Raw genomic sequence first — 24787 nt, 5'->3', positions numbered from 1 at the left:
GTTGCCTATGCAACAAGCGGTGCGCTGCACTTCAGTAGGCGAACACACTCGCGCAAATGTACTGTGCGTAGCATGTTACAACGCTTCACTAAGAACTCCGCATAGTGAAGCCCGCTGCTGGGTTTTCTTCTTTTAGAACCAGCGAGAACGGTCTTTCTCTGCTGCTCTTCAATCACTAAAAACTGCCATTCAACTTGTAGCGTCCAACGCGGCCGGGCGTGCGCCTCCGAAATTACTTGGACATTGCGCTGTGAGTGACGCTGGTCTGACTCAACCTGCAAATGAGGTAGTTGGCTCTGCCATTACACGTCAACGAAGAACTCTCCAAAGAGATTTTAGCGCAGGGGTGCTTTCATTTCCGAGGGGTTCCGGCCAGCAGTATTGTTTGTAATTTATCTTCCACGAAAAAAATGCATCAGTAGCAGCCACCAAAAGGTAAGTAAATAAACGCTCAGTAATATTATTTCTCAGCTCATATCACGGCCCTGTCCCATCCACTTCACCAAGTGCACTTCACCCAGCAATAATGAATCAAAAGCAGGAGACATGCCCTATGTGTATAGAACAGAGGCTGGCCCAGGCCCGCAACTGCAAGCCTGGCACCAGCGCGGGGTCGGCAAAACAACGCATTTCCCGGCCCGTGCGCTGATCCGAGGCCCGACTTTCAAGCTGGCTTGACACCTTGCTGTGCTCCACACACCTCGCCACGGCAGCGAAGGCTTCGACGCCGTGAGCCAAGCTGTACTGATGCCATCCTGCGGGTCGGGCAGTAAACTTGACGAAAAAGTAGTTCGCAATATCTCCGTGAGATGTCGCTTCCTAGACAAATGTAGCTCAGATCGTAAACGGGTGTTGGTTCGGGCGGCGGCTGGGCTACATTAATCAGGTTTTACGGTGTAGGTGCAGTCGGCGTCTAATTCAGAAGCGGGTTTATCGACAGCTCAGACGTGGTAAGGGGGAGGGGGGGGGGGGGGGGGGGAGGTTGTATCTGCACAACGCGTCGCTTGCCCTATCTTCGTGGACGAAAACAAAAAACAAAAATGACTACCAGCATGGCTTTCCCACTGAAACTTTATCCCGCAAAGTGGCTGTGGCCCTCAGCTACGTTTTTACATGCGCTCCTAGCCAGACTTACACGCACCACTTGAGTGGCTTTCTGCTCCACACAGAAAACAAGGGGGGGGGGGGGGGGGGGGAGACTTTGCAGCAGTTTATGGGTTCCAGAAGCATCTGCTTGAAAACAGAGCCACGGAGTGCCCCAGGAAGCACCACTTATTAGAATAACCTGTCAGTTAAATCGTGTTTAATTTATAACAATGTAACATGTTTCATTCAAACGTTATGTCTATGTTGAAAGTGACCATAGAATATTGGTCATATGGCCTAAACATTACCTTAATATTCAGCACAATCAAATAATGTTTAAGGTGTATTCAAGATAATGATGCAACCTTGCATACGTAATTACGCGGATTGACTTGGAAAGTTGGAGGTATTTCGGATCATTGTTGAGCTACGAAAATTCTGACAAACTGAACAGTCTAAGAGCAAAACCACATCTGTGTGTTCAGCACATGCACGCTAACTTCGAGATCAAATGTCTAATAAATAATGTTTGCAAATTAGGAGATCGGCGAATAATGGGAAGATAGACAACAATATTTCTCCCACTTTGAGCTCGCCTGTTACATAAATATACAAGTAAGGAGATCAGTGTACTGGACATCACTTGTTTTTAAAAAATCGCGAAAACCTAACTTTGAACGCCACTATGCCATTGAATTGTTCTGTGTATGTTAATTAATATTTGACTGTTTATCTATACTATCGTTTCAGGAACTCTAAAGAAATGGACATTATAAGAACCACGCATTACTATATGACGAAAACAAAGCAATGACATTCTTTTAACGTTTAAATGCTACCTGGGCCTCTTTTTTAAAATCAGGTAGGCACGGTTCCTTTCCTTGAAAGCCATCCGTTGCTGCTTAGTTTAGCAATCTGCTGTCCGCTGAGCAGTACTCGAGAGCTCTGTGCAAGTGTAATGCGGATTGTACTTTTTGCTGCATCGAGATTGCATTTTGCCTACCTTACAATTTGAAGGAAGAGAGTCCTTCACGCGAGATGCAACCTCGCGCTCACTTTTTCTTTCGCTTATCATAACTCTATTATTTAGTGGGATTTGTCTCTATTAATGATTCTGCAAGCTAGCCGACGCATTGCGCGTCGCAAGAAGGAAACCGCTCGGCTAAAAGCGGTTGCTAAAGTGAGCGCGAACGAACAGCTTTCGGAAGGAGGTCTCCCGGCTCGAGTTCAAGGGCAGCCTGCATTATGCGGTGTCAATTTTAATAAGGTCTCATCATCCAGCTGCATCTTGGAAGACTTTCTCTTTAGAGCAGCCCCTTTTTTTATTTCTAGGTAGCTCTTTGCCTCTCCTGTCGCATCAACGGCCACATCTGTGTCATATGCTGATTTTGTAGCTGCCAAAATGAAAAAAAAAAAGATTTCGACACATTTGAGATGATAGGGAAGCACATTATGTATTCTGAATTTTCAAAAGTAGAGGAAAAATTGAAAATGCCGTTTTTTTACTGTCGGAGATGTGTATTCGCCCTCGTCTGGAAACGAACAATCAAAACCTAGATGAAGATTAACTTTCGTATCCAAAATGTTGGCTAGCGAACTGAGGCTCCCCTGAACCAACGTTGATGCCGTTTTGTTTTGTCAAACATCCCATCTTCCTGGTTTCTCTAAGCAGCGGAACTGTGACATAGGGCCGTCTTGAAAGACCTCAACGTTTTTGCCCGAAAGGGTAAGGTTCACGAACGGGCTGGCCAGTAACGCATAGAGAGGCAGGTGACTGCTGTAAATTACGAAAAAAAAAACATGCTTATTTTTCTTACCTGCGAGCGCCAACAAACTGTTTTACTTTGATACTGCATGGTGTAATGTCCGCTCTGTACGGCGCTGCAGTAGTACACAAACTCGCTCATGAAAACTTTGAATAATATGTAGGTATATGGGCCCGAATAAGTTTCCTCAAACAAGCCTAAAGACTACGGCAGGCAAGTTGCCCAGATAATGTAATTTAATTGGGCTGCATACTCGCGAAGCCATACTCGCGAACAACTGCCTGCTGTTGTGCTATCGTACGTACAAGCGCCGAGCGACTATATCTAAGGAGTCATCGCCCCCCCCCCCCCCCCTCGCACGCATTGATCATGCACATTCGGAAGCTAGCAGCGTGCCAGCAAACTGCAGGCGTGCGTCTCAGCCCATGCTTGGCGGGGCATCTTGAGGATAGCTACCGCGACTCTGAGTAGACCCGGAAGGAGCACTAAAGCAGTAATGACTGAACTGGTACATAAGGTTCCTGAGACATTGACATTTTTTTCTTCCGGAACCAGAGTTTAGATTTTTCAGAAAATTACGCCCTAGTGAGAGATGTGTGGGGATGCCGTACACTGCGACCGGTCGCGGTCATTCTTCGGGAGGAGAGTTGGTTTCCTGCTAAATCGACAGTATACCGGATCTCGACGATATCACAAAGTTATCGCGACGCGTGCCTCGGAGATGCATGAGCGTATGAAGCGTTCCTCGCTCGGCATTGTGCCCTATCGGCATACAGAGCAATTTCACGGAGGAACTTCAGAAGCACAAGCGTGCTGCGGCTGTTTCTAGCCTTTAGGGCTCGTTTTTTTCTGCCGTCTAAAGAGTTTTCATTGCGCGGCGAATCTGCCACTTTCAGCAGGCTGAACGCGCTTTTAGAACCGGAAAGTACTTCCCTGCTTTTTCCTGCTTCGTATAATGCTTCGAAAAAAGTATTTCTGCTAAAAGAATGATATTTCTTAGCCAGAAAAAATATTCACCAGAACCATTCATCATGCCTGGCTTGCACTACCGCTGACACCGTACGAGAAATTTGGAGGCAGGAGTGCTGGTTATCAGGAGGCCTTTCTCGAACTCCTGTAAGTGACTGCTCCGTGAGAGGCGATGTCAGACTCGATGCTCGGAAATGTTGTTGTTGTTGTCCTCGTACAATGGCACATGCCAGCACAGGAGGATAGGGCCAAGAATTGGGGTGCACAGAGAGTTTTTCAGATGAATTTGTTCATGGACGAAAATGAATGCTGGGGAAGATAGAAGTAAACAAAAAGAAAAACAGGGAAATAAAACGGGAACTGCATAGCGCACACAGGAGATGGACACTGTGGGATTTGTAGCCGAGCCATAAGAAAATAAAAAAAAAAGTTAGCAAGGCAGCCGATTAGATTCCAGTAAGAAATTTTGAATGGCGGTAAAAACAGACCTGTGGCTGTACCCAAGTATACGGTGGCGCCAAACGACAACATGATAGGGCTGCTCAAACTCAGGCCAAGCTGTTGCAAAGGCTTCTTTAAAAACCGTCCTCTCATCATGGCGAAGCAGCGACAAAACAACAAGAAATGGTCTATTAATTCATGTTCAACACAGAATGCGCAGACGGGAGAAAGCGCCAAAACAGAGCTGTGGGAATAAAAGTTTAAAGGTGGGATCTGGCAGTGCAGCCTTGTTAGAGAGACCCCAAGCTGTCGCGGATGACATGATTTCCTGCTTCTCATGAGGCGTATCTCATTCGCTGAATGCACAGGGCATTAGATGGGCATTGCCCCACCCAAGTCTATTTCCTCCCTCCTACTTCCACTATGATTTCACATTTCACTAGCGCTAGCTTGTTCTCTAAACTACGAGAAACGTAAACTCTACCATTTTTATTTTCACACCTTGCTTTGGTGCCCTGCTTTGTATTTCAGGCCTTCTGGTTTGTTCTTAGGTGTCCGATGTGGTATAAACCAAATCAAATCCAATAAGATTTTATTGAGCGCATGCGTGTTGAATACATAGACATCAATATATAGACGAGGGTGCCAAAAGCCAGGAGACTGTAAGAGGACGTTCGATAGATAAGTTTCTAAACTAAATTGTAAACAAGTAGCAAGGCTGACAAACATTTAAACAATAGTAATATTAATATACATGGACAAACATCACATGTAATGCTAATGGCATACCTTAATGGATTGCCAGGACGAAAATCAAATAAGCAGAACAAAAGTAGCCATCGTTATAGTTGATATTGAACGGAATACAAAAAACAAGCAAGGTACAACGCGGTGCAAACAAAATAAATTGTGATTATTCAAAGGCAAATACAAGAACCTACAACTTAACTAACTATTTAAGGTTAAGGTTGTCAAAAAATGTATCCAAGAAGAGGAAGGTTTCAGGTAATAATGAAAATAAGAATTTTAAACACTAAAAAAGAAAGTCGTAAATTTTAGATTGATGTAAAAGAAAAATTTTAAAAGATCATTTATTCATAGACGACGACATGGGTGGTTTTAAGCTCAGGGGAAGATTATTCCATACAGAAATGCTGGCGAAATGAGAACTGCTTTTTCCATAATTAGTGAAACCTTGGGGTTAGGAAAGAAATTCTTGTGGTCTGCCTACCTAGTGGCGCTAGTATTGTAGTATAAGGCCTTATCAATAAAAGTAAAAAAAAAGTATGTTTTTCAGTAAGCGAAAAAACAAAACAGGATAGCTTGATTATACCAAAACAAATTCTTAATGAATAAGACATTATACGGAAGCAGCGAAGGCAAACATCAGAAATGCATGAACTGCTGGTTATGCTGAGCATGGTCCGTTTTGCATGAGTTGGATCAAGTGCCAGTGGGAGTGGAAAGTGTTTCCCCATGCTACAAGGATATAGTTAAAGTGTGCCTGAATAAATGCAAAGTAAGCCAATACCAGCGCGGATAAACAGATAAAGCGCGAGCTCATATTAGTGCACAGATTACAAATGCTTTTTTTCTTGAGTTTATTGGTACGATGATGACATTTTTGGTGAGAATCAAGTTTAATACTACCAAGTAACGTAACAACTTTTATGCCTTTGCAGTATGAGAATTTGCGCGCGGTAGGTAGAAAAACCAATTATTGGAGATTGTTTCGCTTCTTAATCGGCAATATCCGCCATTCTTAAAAAAATTAACATTATTGCGGAAGGTTAGTTCTGCTGAGAGCGCATACTCATTACTTTTGTCATAATGTATTGTCGCGTTCACGTTGGTTCCATAATGCCAAACGGTTCGTTCAGCCGTTCAACCAAACTACCGCCCTTTGTAATCAGTTCTCTTTTAGCTATAAAATTTTTACACTTATTTCGTATTGATTAACCTTAAAACTTAAACTTAAAAATATAGCAACATTCCCCCCCGCTTTGCTTGGTATCGGTGACTGCCGGCTTTATTCATGTGTGTGCGTGTGTGTGTGTGTGTGTGTGTGTGTGTGTGTGTGTGTGTGTGTGTGTGTGTGTGTGTGTGTGTGTGTGTGTGTGTGTGTGTGTGTGTGTGTGTGTGTGTGTGTGTGTGTGTGTGTGTGTGTGTGTGTGTGTGTGTGTGTGTGTGTGTGTGTGTGTGTGTGTGTGTGTGTGTGTGTGTGTGTGTGTGTGTGTGTGTGTGTGTGTGTGTGTGTGTGTGTGTGTGTGTGTGTGTGTGTGTGTGTGTGTGTGTGTGTGTGTGTGTGTGTGTCGATTTACAGAAAGAGATGATGCTCAAACTGCTTCACATTTTTCAACGCCGAAGTGAGACGAGCAGCTTATGGTCACTAGAGCGCGGAGGTTGTGCAGAAGGAATGCACATAAATGCAAATTGTGTAATTTTCAGTCTCGGTGCCTCATCTGGTATGAACGCCCTGAGATTTGTGTTTTTGCGCATTGGGCCTACGTTCACGCCCTGAAACGCTTGACTCTGGAGCGAAGTAGTTAGCGTAGAATAAATGGCGCTCATAACTTGCGGAGTGCAGTGCACAAAGAAACGCTATTCAGCCTGAACCCATTGCGGATACCAGGAAGGAAAAAGTAAGGACGAAACGAGAAATAAGCAAATAACGATCGAAGAACAAAGAAAGAAGCAGACAATGAAAGAAAGGGTAAGATAGATAGGAATGAAGAAATAAAAACCAACCTTAACATCGAGACTGGATGACGATACATAACATAGGAATACACCTGAACAAAAAAAATGGAAGTGCTGTTTGAAGAATGTAACGAACGAAAATGCCACGTTGAACGATCCGCCAGAGCACTGAACAACTGCTGACCAGTACAGTGATTGCAAACTGTCCTCTTTTGGCATTAAATATAAATAATTACGAATTTTCTCAAAATAACGTTTGGACTCTTCAACAAACGCAATAAACCGACTGCGTCGCCGTCTCCGCAAGGGCCCGAATGTGAATCACGGCCCATTTTTTGTGTTGTTTTTGTTTCTTTGCACAGTGAATTGCAGCCACTGTGTATTTGTCCCATTTCAAACGAACCTGCACAGGAATACGAAACGTAACTATCTTTCCTATTTTCATTTTTGCCCGCCTTTCTTCTCAGTTTAGTTTTTTTTCCGCAACAAGACAGCACTACGTAAGGCGATAACAGGAAAGCACTAGCTTCTCTTTACATGTTAAAATTGCGCAGGCCAGGGAAGGCAGAAAAATGTGGGCTGTTTTCTGCCATCGTAACGGTCTTCTTTAAGCTCACAGTGGTGCGCTTTTCAGTTTGGCGATGCTTTGTTTTACGCACGCAAGTCTTTAATTGTAGGCAATAGAAGTTGCCACGGAATGCAGGTGCTGCATCAAGCACTATATCACGAACCGTTACTCATAGCCGTGCCACACTCTGTATATAGGACCGTGCGCTATTAGTGCCTACAGGAAAACCTTCGAGGCCAATGAACGGGTATTAAACAAGATGTGGTTCTGGGTTCTTCAAAACAGGAGCTGCGCGGAAGGGTTCGCACCGTCCTTCGACTTCATGCAGCGCGTTCATGCAGTGCGTTCGAGAGAAGACGTCGGTTAGAATGCATCACTGTATGCTTCGACAGCCGTCTGCATAGAATTGAGTAACTGATGTGTGATCCTCAGGGCAAGCGCAATGACCGGAGTTCGGTCGGAAGCGTTCACCTTTTGTATGCAATGTGTTATCTCAGGCGGCTGAAACGCAGTCTGTGGCCTGTGAAGGAAAAACGCACTGCCGAACTGCAAAGTAAATGCGATCCCTATTGCTCCGTGCGCTGTGAGTGTCGTGCGTCTGAAAAGAAGTATGCGGCGTGGGGTACTCCCTGCATTGCAGTGTGTCAAGAAGCCGGTGGAGTACGTTTTTGAGCTAGACTAGATTACTTTCCATTTGTCCTCAGTGTGTGGTCTAGACCGTCCCCTGGAATCGAGGTTTTGGCTAGCTGACTGCATATCACTGTGATTTCTGTTTAGAGAACCGCATTACACACGGTTTCGTCGGTTACAAACAAACATGGGTGCTGATGATGATACCAGTCCCAAAGCGTTTGCGGTGTCAATGGCGCGGCGTTTGAAAAGGTTTGGGCCGGTGTAGATGACGCGTGTCGCGCTGGTTTTGATAAGGCAGCGCAGAATGCGAAGCATTCCGCGCAGTGCTTGATAAGACGCCGGTGCAGGTGACGCGCCAGCTTTCGATTCTTCTCTTTTTTTCGTGGGGTAATCGCCTGCTCGAAAAACGCGCCTTCTTCAAACAGGAAGTGTTCTGGGGCTGAATCGCAGTATTGTGAGAAAAAATTAACGTCCGAAAAAACCGTGTATATACTCTCAGGCAAAAATGATTAGAATCAGTTTATTATTTTGAATATATTTAACCGGGTACACGATACCGTGTTTTAGATGTCGTCTATGAAACTGATCAGGGAGCTACTTTTGCTGGTAAATACTCCTCGGTTCATCAAATTGCTGCGAGATAACGAAGACGGAATACATACGAGCTATGAACTGTCTACAGGCACTGAAATGGAGCGAGATTTCTCATTTTTAAGGTAGGGGCAGTACTAAGTAGTGCTTCCTCACCCCTCTCCTTCCTACACCTGGTACGATTTATAATGGAACGGCATGCCTATCGCCACCGTCGGTTAGTAAGATGGCCTCCTCTTTTGCATCAGAGGCCAAATACGGTGGAATATTACACGAGACAGCATATAAAACTTCCAATAGCACTCCATTGAAGCTACATCCTAGCACGCATTGCGCGCTTGTTTCAGCTACATTTGTATAGAGAACTGTAAGATCCTGCTCTGCACTCCTGAGAGCGCATTTTAAAACGCTAGCATATACTGGATCCTTCATGTATTTCCTTCTTACGAAGAAGGAACATATTCGCATTTGGGTCGAGCACCTGCTCATAGTAAAGTGGTAACCCCACGGCGAGTACGCGGAGACGGGCGCAATGCTCTCTAATAAGCTGGATCCTTGACCAGCAGGAAAGGGCTTAGGGCTGCATGACAAGATAGAGAGGCAGGCAGACTGACGGAGCGCTTAGTTTAGTAGTTAATAAACGATCTCCCAAAGTATTGACGCTGGGTCTGATCATCTGCCTTCTCCCTCCTGCCGCTGTAAAAGATGTCTTTTTCTGTTTTTGCACACAGGTGCTGGGAGCCTGCCTCAGCGCGTAAAACGCGAAATAAAAGGCACATCCCTTAATTTAAAGGCATGTTGATATCGTCGTCATTCGAGAAAAGCAATTTGATGCGTTTGCGAGGTCGGCATATTGAAGGCTGCATAAAAATGCACAAAGCGTGATACCCGAAATTCGAGGCCCTAAGAATCTCACAGATAGTAAGCTGTGGTACGACATTCTGACGTCAGATTCTGCATGCTAGAGCTGGGGGACACGTGAGTTAAAGTGTTGTGCGTGACTCACAGCTCCAAATCCTTCTCGTACGCAGACACCGCACTGGTCCTTTCCGGAGAGTGCACCTTTAGCCCCATGGCTGTTTCTGCATGGAGACGAAGAAGAAAAGTAATTTTCTTGCCATGAAACATCAGAATCACAAAAAATTTTTGTGAGAACTTTTTTTTTTCTCTCTGGCGCAAGAAACAATATAGGCTGGGTGCTGAAAAATAAGCAAGTACTTGAGATTTCTGAGCGGTAAACCGAAGTGGCACGTATCTCTTACCAGCTGCAAAGTTGGCGGAAAAGTATCAAGCGCCGACCACTCCTCACAACAAAAAAATTAGACATTTAGGCCGTGTAACGGGGACTTTGTTCACAAGGCCCCGTGAACAAGGATCACGTACCGAGGCCGAAACGTCGCCTTTTTGTTGTGAGGAGTGGTCGGCGCTTGATACTTTTCCGCCATGATTATTCCCCACCAGACACTTGTCCGTTACACCCTCCGTTTCAAATGAAAATTCTGAGCACTCTCGTTTTTCGGCTTCTTTTAAATAATAAGGCCAATTTCTAAGGCGCTCACAAAAGTGGTCTATGCCGACTATTTGTGGAGTAACGATGAATATTGACCATTTGCATGAAATAGTTATATTATGCGCAATTTTTGCTGCTGTTAACCGTGAACCACTCAAGGTCCATTCAGTGGTGATTTGTGGGAGACAGTCATGGCGCGAATGCCGGCAAGCCTGCGCGTGTGATGGCGAGCTATGTGTGTATGTTCAGGAATGAGAGCGAGCAGCCACGTTAAATTTGGAGCTGGCATTTCTTCGCATGTAACAACCTAGTAAACGCCGTGCTAAGCGGACAAAGTCAGGTTAAAAACCAATCTGTTAAGACAACACGTGAACAGGAAAACGAATGCCGAGTTTTCAGCAGTAAGGAGTAATGTATTCAAAAGGTACAAGTCGCACTCACAAATTTGTGGAGTGCTCTTGGAGGAATGCTGGGAAACGATGTTTTGAAAAAGGTTCCTGGATTTCCAGCACAAACAGATGAACGCTAGGCAGCCTTATTGTGTTCTGTTTTTTCCAGGGATAAATTGCAATGTGGCAGACCAATCAAAACTGAACTGTTATTTTCTTAGAGCCGCTTTCAGTCTAAGATGTCTTGAAGCTTCTTACATGGGACTAAGGAAGTCGCGGCTGCTCTTGTCTCGCTTGCATTTTACGTTCCGCTTTTAACAAAGTGAGCCTTAGATAATTCATGCGCACAGTTAATGAAAGTCCTCACCGCATATCGTGGCAAGGGCGCATTTGGAGAGCGTAGGGAACAGGTTGACGTAGTCCCCATTCGCAAGTCGGCGCAGATCATCAATAAGTCGATCGCCCTGCTCGTTGATGACGGGCAGGAAATTTTCGAGCACCCGGAAGTGGAAAGCTGGAGTGAGCAGCTTGCGGTGTGATCGCCAGCGCTCTCCGCAGCTGCGTAATGAAGCCACGTTTAAGTCATTCGCGTTGATGAGGTGACAAAAGAGATTTGTTGGTTTCAACTTCATCTAACGGTGAGGGCGGAAACTGTGCGAGAGCCCTCTTATGCTACCTATGGCATCAAGACTGCCAGAACCAAGACCATCGTTAAGCTGTTAGCACACAAGGTAAAGGAAAGGAGGGGCTCGTTTGACAAACTTATGAAGGGAGCCAACTGTCACCGAAACCAAGGGGCATAGGGGAATGTTAATTTTGGTTTAATGTGTAGTGCTGATCAGTGGGATAATAATACTTTTATTAATCTATCGGTTAAAGAAAATTAATAATAAAGCAGCAGAAAAAACAACCATGCCGTCGGTAGGATCCGAACCCACGACGTCCGAATATCGCGTCCGGTGCTCTACCAACTGATCTACGACGACGGCTGTCCAATCTGCATCTCTCGTGGGTATTTATGTTTATTGGGTGTAAGCGAACCTTGAGAGTGTTCACCAGCGCTACCCTCGTCCATAGCGGCGGATGTAGCACGTCCTGTAATAACACGAGTGTGACGTGGAACATCGTCTAACGGCGAGGGCGGAAACTGCGATTGAAGTCGTCATTGATTGAAGTCGTCATTGAAGTCTTCAAGAACAACATCCGGAGTAGTCTGATTTATAATGCGGTCCAAAGCCTATGACGGGTGAAATTTTCTACGTTGTCTAGCAGCGACGCTGGCAGCCTTCGAAAGCTCAAATTCTTCGGTAGATTTGAACAATGGAACTCTATCCGTCCTTCTTGAACTGGTCCTGAATTCGAACAATTTTGAGTTTCATGGTGAGCACTGCCTCCAGGTAAGCGGTACTGCGATGGGCACAAAAATGGCATCTAACTACGCCGGAATCTTCATGGCGTCACTAGAAATTCCCTTCCTTGAGGAACAGCCAAGAAAAACCACTTTTCTACAAGCGTTTCCTGGACGACATATTTCTTGTATGGGAACATGATGAATCAAGCCTGCTGGAATTCATTGCTCACTTTAATACCCTGCATCCATCCATCAGATTTACCCACATTATCTCGGACTCGAGAATTAATTTTTTCGACGTGGAGATATCGGTAGACGGTAACTGCCTTTAGACTACCCTATACAAAAAGGCCACGGATAGACAGCAATATCTTGATTTCCAAAGTAGCCATCCGAAACAGTGCAAAACAAGCATTCCGTATTCTCAGGCGCACCAGATACCGAAGAATATGTTCTACCACAGAGGAAAGCTGCTCTGTCACGACAGAAATACCCCGGGGAAATAGTCGATGACGCGATTGAACGCGCTCGCAGCCTAGACCGCACGTCCATCCTAACAGAAAACAAGGTGAAAGACGACAGCAAAACAAACCTAATCCTTACCTTCTCCTCAATGGCTCCCAGAGTAAGCAACATACCAAGCCGACATTTCAATGTAATCAGACAGAGTAATAGGTTGCCACTAATATTCAAGGAACTGCACCGAGTGATGTACCGCTGTGACAAGAACTTGAGAGACTTGCTTGTAAATACGAAAACAAGAACTCTACCCAGGGTGGGTGCCACCCATGCGGAAAACCCCAGCGCAAAGTCTGTCGGCACATTTTAGACACCAAACTGGCAAAATCCAGGTTCGACAATTGTGTTTCATATAAGCGAAGACATAGACTGCGACTCAAGCAATGGGATTTACAAACTTCATTGTGAGGTGTGTGGGCAAGAGTATATTGGTCGGACCAAGACATCATTTCGCTTCCGCTTTAACAACCACAAAGTCCACGTGTCATCCTTAACCAGCTTACCCATTTCCAAGCACCTACGTCTGCCACTCCACAGTTTCGAAAACATCCGTGTCATCCTTCTCCAGTCCGGGTTCACTAGCACCTATTACAGGGAACAAAGGGAGTCATACTTCCTTCACAAGTTTGGCACGTTCTCCCATGGCATGAACGATACTCCCGGGAGGCTCTCCTGCTTGAAGGAGACAGCGTAGGAAATTTCATCCGTCATGGGTTTTGGACAGCATTATAAATCAGACTACTCCGGATGTTGTTCTTGGCAATTTCAACCACGCTCTGAAATGGCTCGGAATCTAGCTGTTTATTTTTTCAGTAATCTCCTTTGTCCAACCTACATCCAGCATCCATGTTCTATCCGAAATACGCACCCATATTCTCTCTATCACCTAGCCCACTGGGATTACGCGGCAGCCCCTCGGGCAGCAGACTTTTCGCGGTTTCCGCCGATGTGTATTAATATTTCCGATTTTTAACTTTTGTATTATATTTTTTGTAATCTATATTATTTCTTTCGCGCCTTTTTCATTTTCATGAAGCATTTCGTATTGGTTAGACGCCACATTCTATTCATTTTTTGTGTGTGTTAATATTTTTGTTCTTTCAAAGTTTTTTGTACTAATATTTTTTTCTGCTTTCTTCCTTTCGTTTTCTCTCCCAAATTCCTCTCTGCCTTCGCATTACGCGATCGGGCTTAGCTCAGTTTTTTTCTTACTTTTCCTTTTTCTCTTTTTTTTCCCCCACGGCTGCCGCTTTTTCACGGGGAGCGCACTGCCGGACACGGGTTGAAACGGCCTAGTTTATTTATGCGAAAAAGGGCGCCAGGATGTCTGGTAGAAAATCCCGAGAGAAGAGCCAAACGAGGAAATGAAGCAAAAATACGCATATGGCACGGTCGCAGGTTGTTTGCCTTTGCGGCGCGTAACAAGTGTCTCTTGAGACCGTTCCCCGCTAGCGTCTCAGGATACCTTGATACTGGCCGCCCGTGCGGACCCGGCGGCGTCTTGCGGGAGTGTCGTTGGAAGGGGGGGGGGGGGCGGAGGAAGTGCGGCCCCCCGATGCGCCGAGAGCCGCGCTTAGCGCTCCTTTCCCCTTTCTATCGCTCTTAAAATTTGTTGTATTTTCTACTCCTGTACTATTTCCACCTCCCCGTTTCTCTCTGCGTTTTTGTGTGTTTTATTCAGCCGCGGCCCCTGTGAGAGATGCTGCGCGGTCCATTATACGGCCCCTTGTCCTCACTCTCAAGTTTGCTCTGAGGGCGGAGATTACACCTCCTCGCTCGCTCTGTGTCCTTATATTGACAAAACTGTGTCATTGTAAGCCTGCCCTGAGGAAGGGAACACCATTCCCGAAACTGTTGGTAGAATAAACCTTTAAAACGAACAGTCGCGTTTGTAGTAACGCTGTACTTACACTATATATATATATATATATATATATATATATATATATATATATATATATATATATATATATATATATATATATATATATATATATATATATATATATATATATATATATATATATATATACACGCGGATAAGTATACTCTGGATTAACAGAAGACGCACTACCGGACAAGTGTGACGTCCGATTCCTGCTATGTGTTATTTCCTTCCCAAGTACGCAACAAGAAGTTTTTCAGCCTGCTTACGGACATGCAGTTCGCAGTCCCGTTAAAGGTGAACTGAGGACAAGACCATCCAATTTATGTTCTTAGTGACAATTGATTCTGTGGCTCTTCCTGGCAATGCTGGGGATGTTTGTCCGGCAAAAAAAAAGCCGTAATTACTGGCGATAGAATTTTCAGGCCGCTGGATTCAATCTAGTGACAGCTACACTGAAAAGGAATCCGTGATCACCGTTCGGAAGTGAATGGCGCTGTAGCCTAGGATCTGGTATTCATGTCGAAGAAACTGCTTCGACTTACCGCAGTTTACATCCGAAATTGGCCGGCGGTGGCGACACCTGTAGTTTCTTTTTCGGCCTTTTCTAGCTTATAAAAGCTCAGTTTTCAGTGAAAGTAGTGCATTACTAGACTGCGGTAATCTATCACTAGAGGCCAATTTCAATTTCTTGCCAGTGTCCCTTTAAAAAGAGACATGAATCGCCTTACTTTCTGGTGACAGCCGACTATACTGGGTTTTTAAGGGATGATTAAGTAATTCTCATTCTCAAAAATAGGTTTTTTTGATAGAAAAATACAACTTTTTCGGCATAGTATTGCCAGTGTGTACGGACACCGGAACACCGGTGAATCTGCCTAAGTAGCAACATGGTTAACTAATTTTCAATAATTAAATTTTTACCTAGCAGTGTTAGGTGCCTAGTTGTGATTACAGATTTGTAGCCGGTCGTTAGTAATAGCCATACCAGCTTTTATAATTTAGAAAACGCGATTACCCTTTGCGCTGTGGCTCGACAGAATTTGGCTTTTTTGACCAGTTACGTGCACTGAAAAGGTTGCTTTGACTACATGCTTTTGGAAAGCGCGTTTATTTTGGCACGATGTAGCCAACATTTTCCGAGCCACTGAACCGAGAATAATCGCTGTTTCTGAATGCTGAAAACTGATATGGCTACTATTAACAACCGGCTACAAAATTCTAATTGCAACCAGTTGCTTAGCTGTGATAGTTAAAAAGTTAGTTGTCAGAAATAAGTTTACCAGCTTACTACTTGAGACAATTAGCTAGCTTTCCGGTGCCCGCCAACACTTGTAATACTGGGCCGCAAAAGCCATATTTTTACCTCCTAAAACCCATTTTTGAAAATTCCTTTGTCTCTTCTGAAGCACCTGGTAGAGGGACAATATTTTGCGCCCTGTCCACAGGCGTGGTTGCGCAGTGTATTGTGCACTGCGCAGGCTTCGGCAGCTTTTTACAGCCCAAATATTGCTTAACCTGCGCACAAATTGCGCACTGCTGTTTCCTGTAATACGACATGCCACTTGCATGCTTTAGGTAGTCCATCTTTCTATTTTTTGAGCATTCAAGCCAAAGGATATCATAGACTACAGGGCTGCTAATTACCATAATAGAATGAAAAACTGGGGAAAATTTTTTTTAAATTATTCAAGAAAAAGTCCGTAGCCTAAATGAATGAGCCTAAGGTCAGCAAAGGTTATCACTGAAATTTTCTCAAGGAGATTATTCCATGGTAATATTCTTTTGAAGATAAATATAATTTAAAACCGGCAACCTCCCCTCTCTCCCTTGCATATCTTTTTTCTTTGTTGTTGCATGTGAACTCGCTTGCTATTGCTTTGCAAGTGTGTTGGGCCATTACGAATCTCTAAAAAACATATTTGTGGCGCGAATTTGCAAAACATTGAATAATTTTACCTAAAAAGTGTCTCTTTGTAGTCTACCTCTGATTTTTATACGTGAGAATTATTCATCACAAAAACCACTGCAAAAAATTGATGTCTCTGCATTATTTGTTTGCGGTGGGTTTATAACGTGTATCGATACTATAACCAACTAAGTTATTCCAGCGTAAATGGCGACAGGGTTATTAAGTTTATTACCAAAATAAACTAAACAAAACCACAAACATGCCTGAAGTTCTGCACCATCGTGTGAACTACGCAATCTAACTTGCAGTTTTTGGCAGTTTAAGCATTTCAAAATTGATGCATTTGTAGAGATCGATTATTTTGTAGCCACGGCTCAGCAGTAGGTAACACTGGGATGTAATTTTAAATGCCGACACAGGCTCTCAGTCAAGCTATTTCTTCCCAAGTTCATAAGCGCTTCATTTCTGAAAGCTATGCTGAAACTGAAGTCCGTGTCTCACCTGGTAATAAGGCCCCCAGATCCCAGCCATGGGTGCATATTCTTGTAGAGAACGGACTTCTTCAAGTTCGATGTACTTGAAAGTAGTGGCTGCGGTTGAAGTTCACATTATTGTAAGTGGCATACTTTTAGGTGAGTCGGGTTTAAATCACAACTTTCAATTAAACAAAATACATTGGCGTTATCTATGTGAAGCGACACAGGCAGCAATTTTTATCCTTTGGCATTAGTTCCAGCTCAGTGCATTTTCCAGTGTTCTGATAATTCTTTTATATGCCTTACATTAAATTGGCGCGTAATGCTTTGCGAAACGGCAGCCTCCCCGAACAAGGCTCATAACATAACATAAGAAAAAAAAAGAGTGGCATTAAAGAACTTGCGATTTCAAAGTCACAGGCGCGAATGACTGCGCCTTAGAAGTAACAATGCAACTTCCTTCCTCCATTTCTACCGACTGTTCATCCCGTATCATCGTCAGCACGCTTAACACGAACGCTCCGCAGCGTGGCCTGGACCGGCATGGACTGACGACAGCGCCGCGAAGTTTTGGTCGCTGTTGCCGAGATAATATCTCGGCATGTTTGCGGCCGCTGACGTTAGCTGGAGCGCAGCTCGATTTGACTATATATATATATATATATATATATATATATATATATATATATATATATATATATATATATATATATATATATATATATATATATATATATATATATATATATATATATATATATTTCAGGCCTTGATTACACACATTAGCATAAGTTTCCATGAATTTTTTGAAGCAATTGGAGATGGTTGAGCGCAACGTCTGGAACGTTAGGCGTGGAATGACCTTTTTCTGAGTCCGCGTGAGTCCGCAGCCACGAGTGAAACGTGGGGAAAGTGAGCGCACTCACCCCGCCATTCAGATGCAAGCGAAAGACAAGGCGACTATATATATATATATATATATATATATATATATAAAGACAAGGCGACTATATATATATATATATATATATATATATATATATATATATATATATATATATATATATATATATATATATATATATATATATATATATATATATATATATATATATATATATATATAGTCGCCTTGTCTTTCGCTTGCATCTGAATGGCGGGGTGAGTGCGCTCACTTTCGCCACGTTTCACTCGTGGCTGCGGACTCACGCGGACTCAGAAAAAGGTCATTCCACGCCTAACGTTCCAGACGTTGCGCTCAACCATCTCCAATTGCTTCAAAAAAATTCATGGAAACTTATGCTAATGTGTGTAATCAAGGCCTGAAATATTTTTGCCGAAAAAAATTTATTCGTGAGGTGAGGGCCGTTTGAACATTTACAAAAGGTGAGAAGCCAGGCACTGTTCAATAAGTAATAAAAAATTCGAATTTTTAGAGAGAGAGAGAGAGAAAAGCATTGATTGAAATCTCAATGAGATTAGCGGTGGGCCGTCGTCTTCATCGTTGACGTCTGGCCTCTTCGCAAGGTCGGGCCCCTATTCCAGGGCTCCGCTGAGTCTTGGTGCTTCGCATGCGTGCTGCACAAGGGCCCTTTGGGCTGTGAGCTCGCTTTAGAAAATACTTCACATTTTTTTTCATTGGCATATTCACAGATTCAGGCTTTTGATAAAGTTCGGAGCGTGCAGCTTTACACGGCATAAATATTTAATAAAATCGAAAAAATGTTTGAAAATACACCATTTTTGTCCTTTTTTGTGTTAAATATGAACTTGCTCTCGGAAGTTCTGAAATAACTGTTTTCTTTTTCTAGATGTCTAGTACCTATAACAAATGTTACAGGTGATGAAACCGCGTACATCGAGGTAAAAAAGAATAATAAAGTTGCAAAAAATGCGTTTTGAGCTAAAAACACTCGTTAATTTCACCCCGAGGTAGTCCAAGTAAAACCACAAACAATAACGAGTTACATAGAACAGTTTATTTCCATTCATTTCTGAAATTTTTATCGAGGCAATTTTTGTTTAAAGTGAAAAAAACAATTTTTTAAGTTAAGCTGCTGCGCCGCAAGTTGCGTCGTCTCTAAACGCCTCTTCACCGCAGAGCACGATACTGCCGACACTGTAGCAACGCGAAATCTATTGTACATGTTCTTGAGGGAGGTTTGCACTGCAGGCAAGCATGGGAACGTTGAGTAGTCGAACAGGTATTCGTGGGAAACGATTTTCTTAACGCTGTCGGGGCGGCACACGCCCCAGTGAGCTAGTTGTTCGGCGTGGTGCTGTCGCAGTCTGTAATTCTTGTCAGCTTCATGACAGACGTAATCAGCAGCATAAGAGCTTGTGAGACGCCTATCTGGAAATGACCAGAACGATCCGGTGTTGAAAAAATCCGAGACGCAGCAGCACCACGTGGTACCTGACCCTTGTTACCGTCAGAGGCTCATGCCCGGTTGTTTCCGATGTGATGTGTTTGTTGTATTTGATTTGATCAGCGCAATTTAAATACTCCACCGACAACTGTAGACGTGCTACTTTGCTGGCGAAGCACCTTCATGCGAGCGACACACATACGCGTGACCGGGCCGCGTTCACCTACAGCGCGTCTCGCGCTACTCGTCGCAAGTCCGCAGCGGTGTGCACTTCACACCTTCCCGTGTGCTCCGAGGCGCGCGCTCTCCGCGCTCTTATTCGGTATAAAAAAAAGCACTTGTGATACGCCTGTCATGCCGGCTGGTCAACCCTCCTCGTGGTCCATGTGAGACAGCACGTTCAATAGCCGTGTTTTTCTTCTCTTGGCCGCCCCGCACTAAAGCGGGTCTGTTCGAACTTCGAAGACGAAAACGATCTCGTTTATTGCATATCATCCGCCAAATGTCACATGATATCTTCTTTAGCTTGAACCCTAAACATGCATGGCAGCGAACGACGGCAAAATGAAGCTGTTATATGGCTTAAGTATCGTGCCATTCCAGGTGCCGTGTTCTGCGGTGAAGAGTCCTTAAGAGACGATGCAACTTCTGGCGCGAGAGCTCAACTTCAAAAATTCTTTTCTCACTTTAAACAAAAATTGCCTCGATAGAAATTTAACAAATGAAAGACAATGAATTGTTCAATGTAACCCGCTACTGTTTGTATTTTTACTTGGAACACCTCAGGGTTAAACTAACGAGTGTTTTTGGCTCAAAACGCACTTTTTGCAACTTTAGTATTTTTTTTGCCTCGATATAAGCAGTTTCATCACCTGTAACATTTTTTGTATGTGCTAGACATACAGAAGAAACAAAACGGCTATTTCAGAATTTCCGAGAGAACGTTTATATTTATTATTAAAAACGACAAAAATGGTACATTTTCGTAGTTTTTCTCGATCTTTTAAAAATATTTATGCTGTATAAAGCTGCTTCCTCTAAATTATATCGAAAGCCAGAACCTCTGCAAATGTCAATGAAAAAATTGTGCACTCTTTCCTATAAATTTGAAATTTTTTATTAATTATTGAGCAGTGCATTCTTTGTCACCTTTTCTAAATATTCAAGCTGCTCTCACGTCACGAATAAATTTTATTTTCTGGAAGAATATTTTAGGCTTTCATTACGCACATTAGGATAAGTTCCCATGAATTTTTTGAACGAATTGGAGGTGGTCGAGCGCAACGTCTGGGACGTTTGGCGTGGAATGACCTTTTAGCGTTGCGGTTTGCTTATCTCGACAAAGCGGTTTGGCGTGCGACAACATGCGCGGCTTTCGAGGTTGGCCTCAAGGCTGCCGCTTGAAAGAAATGAAGATTCGGAAAAGCAGAGCAAACTCGCGTTTGTGGAGTTTGTAAAAACTGGGCAATAAATCTGCAAATCCGGTGGCATCGTTGTGTAGGTGTTCTTCATTTCTCATATTTTCGGACAGTGCGTATCGTAGTGCTCTCGCAGATTAATGTCTGGCTTCCTGTTTTGTCCACGCTGCACTAGAGATCCTGTGCAGGGGCGCAATAGGCGCGCAAGTTCTGGGCAAGAAAGACGCGTGCATGTGATTCAAACTAATTTTTCTATGCCTAGTTAAAAGGGACAAGAGCTAAGTGCCATCTTGTCGGATAATAATCTGACTCTTTAGGCATACTTGGTTTGGTTTTAGTATATCTCATGTCCCGAAGCGACTCCGGCTATAGATGCCGTAGTGGAGGGCTGCGAAAAATTTCTACCACCTGTAGTTCTTTAACGTGCAGTGACATCGCACAAAGACGGGCGTCTAGAATTTTACCTCCATCAAAACACGACCGCCGCGGCCAGGGTTGAACCAGCGTATTTCGGTCAGCCGACGAGCGCCGTAACCACTGATCGACTGCAGCAGATCCGCTCGTTTAGGTTAGTCCATTTTCAGCTTTAAACGTAGAATAGGGCGTATAGCGCGCAGTTCCTTTATTGCGAGTGAAGTGTTGGTCCCATTACGAGAAACGCCTACGGCGCCTGTGTGTGCACTGGAGGTGGCACAGGAAATCTCAGCGGTGGCCAGCGAAAAGTGTTACGTCATCAAGCGGCCTTAGGACGCATACTGCAAGCCAAGCACCGCCACTTTAGACAATCCTATACATGCCGTTCTTCTATATGTACCCGCCACTGGCCGAACTTCATGTGGCGCCATTGATGGGATGACATTCCTACCTATATTGTGACGCAACCGTTCGTCTTACATCGTTTCGGTTGGTGTCATTCACGCATGTCTCTGCGAGTGCGTGGCGCTCAAACTTAGGCAGATTGCCTGAAATAAACTCAATTCGCAAACCGTAACCAAACGTTTGTGTCTACATGACATGCTTTCGCATTCTCACGCGTAAGCAGTCTTGAGTGTCTCTGCCGAATGTTTTTTCATCGGAAAATACTGCCGCTAAAATAGAACCTGCAGTCTGTATTTTTAAAAATTAGCGACAACACCATGTAGGAAACGCGCATTGGCAAATTTTCTTAGTGTTGTTACTTTTAAGCTTGTGTGCAAGTCTAAAAAATTCCGCTGTGAATAAGATCGAGAATCCGCTGTTTAAGACATCAAGATGTGAGAGGGTTGTCGGGGTATAACTTATGTGCACTTACACACTGCTACCTTTCGATACATTGCGTTTATGGTCAGCGTCTTTCTCGTTACCTAAAAGGCCAGTTTCTTACCTGACAGAATGTCACTTAGCACTTTTCGCTAATAACCAGACATTAAAATCTTAGTTTGAATCATCTCCACGTCTATTTCTCGCTCAGAACACGAGCATCTCTTCCTCCTCGACATTGTATCTCCAGTGTAGCGTGCACTAAGCAAGAAGCCAGACACTAACCTGCGAGAACTCTCCGATGCGCGCTGTCCGAGAATATAAGCAATGAAGAACCTGCACAATGATACCATCGAATGTGCAGATTAATTGTCCAACCTTTACAACCGCCAAAAACCCGCGTTTGCTCTGCTTTTCCGAATCTTCATTTCCTTCAAGCGGCCGCTCTGAAGCCAACCTCGAAAGGCGCACGAGCTGTAGCACGCCATTCCGCTTTGTCGAGATAAGCAAACCGCAACGTGTTTTCTGGGGCCGTGTGAGTCGCAGCCACTTGTGAAAAGTGGCGAAACGGCCCTGTCAAGTGAGCGCACTCGTCCCGTCATTCAGACACAAGCGAAAGACAAGGCGACCAGTAAAATCGAGCTGGGCTCCAGCTGTCGTCAGCAGCCGCAAACATACCAACATATTAACTCGGTAACAGCGCCCAACACTTTGCGGCGCTGTAGTCAGTCCAAGCCGATCCAGGCCACGCTGCAGAGCGTTCGTGTTAAGCGTGCTGACGATGGCGCATGTATGCTATTCTCTTGCAGGTGTGACTCACCTCCGCTGTCTCCGCCCTGCAAAGGAAGACGACAGGTTCGAGCCCTGCGTATATCTTGAAGATGCCCGTCGACCGGTGTATCTCGCTGAGTCCTCGGATCCATTGGAAAAACTCTGTGGCAGTATACAGAAGAGACAGCTAACGGCTTCATCGTATGCTAGAAAGGCCCATCGGGAGCGGCCCGCTGACCTCCGATTACATGCTCATCACAAGCTTAGAGCACCCCTTCAAGTGTAGGCTATACGACTCCGCCCAAAGAGCGTGCACAAGTACACAACAGGTGATAAATTTCACAGCGCAGGACTGTGCGCTTGCAGGACTTTTCCGTGAATGATGCAGGGATTTTTGACACATTATTAAAGCGCCAATTGTCTGGTGATAAACCATGTCACTGTTTACAATTTTTCGTAGAGACTACTTCGGCACGAAGCGCAAGCCGTGAGGCTAGTTGGTACTTCATGTTCGAAAGGCTTAGCTTGGCGTACAAACAGGACTCTAACGAGGGAAAAGAATCGTTTGCTAATTATTTAGCATGCCAGTTGTGTTTTACTCCATGCTGTCGCGTGTTGCACATAGCGCTGTGATTTAAATGTACGAAACACGATCACCAATAGGTGCTGCCTATGCTTTATCCTAGCAGCTACGTTACAATTAACACTCTATACAGTTATATTAAAGGTATTGCCAATGAACTTACGCCACAAGAACCAGGACAAAGTAATTCAAGGTGGGTACCTCATTTACTTACATTGTCGTTTTCTTACAGCCTGGCTCTAATCGCGACCCATGACGGCAACTGGCTACTATAGACGGGGAACGAGAATGGGTTCAGAAATCTGGGCAGCGCCCCAACTCCAGTAGTCAGACGCCTCTTTGACCACCTTTACGCGTGACTAAACGACTTCATGACATGCATAAGCTGAACGTTTCTTTATGGAACTTCCCCCATACATGCCGGAAGTCATGCAGCAAACCAAGTGCGCTCAAATTATTCAGGACAAATTCAAATTTTCAGCGTTTTTTTAGTGCGACTTGAGAGCGGGTAATGAAAAGAAAGAAAACGTCGTCGATAGAAAAGTGCGACGTAGACTCACCAACCGTGCTGCCAGCTCGGCGTGGGTTTGTGGACAGCGAGTGGAAAAAGTAACGAGGCGCGAACAGCACCGGCCACCGTCCTCCAGGCCCGGGAATGCTTTGGAGCGCCCGGTAGAGTCGCTGCTGAGACCACCACCATAGGAGCAACTTGCAAACACCAAATGCGACTAACGCGGCGGCGAATGCTCTGCACGAGTTCCAGAGCCACAGCCATTGGGCTGCTACCAACGCCATCGAGCTCATCCTATGGTCGTAGAAGAGCGATAGGCCAGCGTTCTTCGTCACCGACTCTGCGATGAGACAGCGCAAAGCGAAGACGAGCGATATAGCAGGGCGCAGTCATCGCGGACACTGCGCTCGGAGGATCCTCTTTAGAAATCAGCTTGGGACTACATTGGAAATATGCATACCTCTTTCTTCCTCCCTCTCTTTAGTTACGCGTGGAGGACGGAAGGCTGTTGTGTAGCTCGGAATGCTTCTTGCTGAAGCGCTTCGTTTGCATTCCTTTGGGCACGGCGGAGCCATAACTCCTTCTGCACGGGAAAATATCGTATCATAGAGCAAGACGTCTCATGGTAAACACAGCACGCGCGCGAAGAGTATACGGCGGAGAGCAAGATTTCCTCACGCTCGTGCAGCTTTCTTTCTTTGAGTCTGCTGGCCTCAGCCTTTCTTTTTCTGTTAGATGCATGAAAGGCCTTAACTTTCCGAAAATGCAATCCTCCCTCCTACTGGTCGCGCCGCCGATCAGATTTCCGAAGCAGGCTAAAATAATCAAGCAAAAAAGTGTAAGCGGCGCAAGGTATTTTGCTTTTTTCACTCATGAAATCACAGGCACTGGTCACACCAGTGTGGCACGATTTATCTTTTCCCGTCGTCGCGGGTGTGTGTAAGAAGATGAAGGTACGTGAGCTGCTGGGAGAACCCCCTGGTGGAATCCACTCCGCTGTCGGGGTAACCCTGCGCAAACTCTGTGTACAGAAGCTCCCACGCTCACACACTGGCCGGGCAAACACGGTCGGCACTATTTGTCCTTCAGCGAGTCGGGAA

The 24787-nt window shown here is 44.6% G+C and overlaps 1 protein-coding gene across 1 annotated transcript in view; it reads right to left on the bottom strand.

The window, feature by feature from the left end:
* Window positions 1-24102, bottom strand: part of LOC144123054 (cytochrome P450 4C1-like) — a 110284-nt gene extending 86182 nt beyond the window's left edge. The window contains exons 1-5 of the mRNA XM_077655970.1: window positions 23737-24102; window positions 22643-22755; window positions 16822-16910; window positions 11021-11211; window positions 9761-9836 (exon numbers count right to left, since the gene is read on the bottom strand). Coding sequence (XP_077512096.1) covers window positions 9761-9836; window positions 11021-11211; window positions 16822-16910; window positions 22643-22755; window positions 23737-23980 — 713 coding nt within the window. The 5' untranslated portion in view covers window positions 23981-24102. The remainder of the gene's footprint in view (window positions 1-9760; window positions 9837-11020; window positions 11212-16821; window positions 16911-22642; window positions 22756-23736) is intronic.
* Between the last annotated feature and the right edge of the window lie 685 nt (window positions 24103-24787).

Source organism: Amblyomma americanum, chromosome 1 (genome assembly GCF_052857255.1).
Source record: "Amblyomma americanum isolate KBUSLIRL-KWMA chromosome 1, ASM5285725v1, whole genome shotgun sequence".
In the NCBI taxonomy this organism is placed as follows: Eukaryota; Metazoa; Arthropoda; class Arachnida; order Ixodida; family Ixodidae; genus Amblyomma; species Amblyomma americanum.
This window is presented reverse-complemented; position numbering and strand designations above follow the sequence as displayed.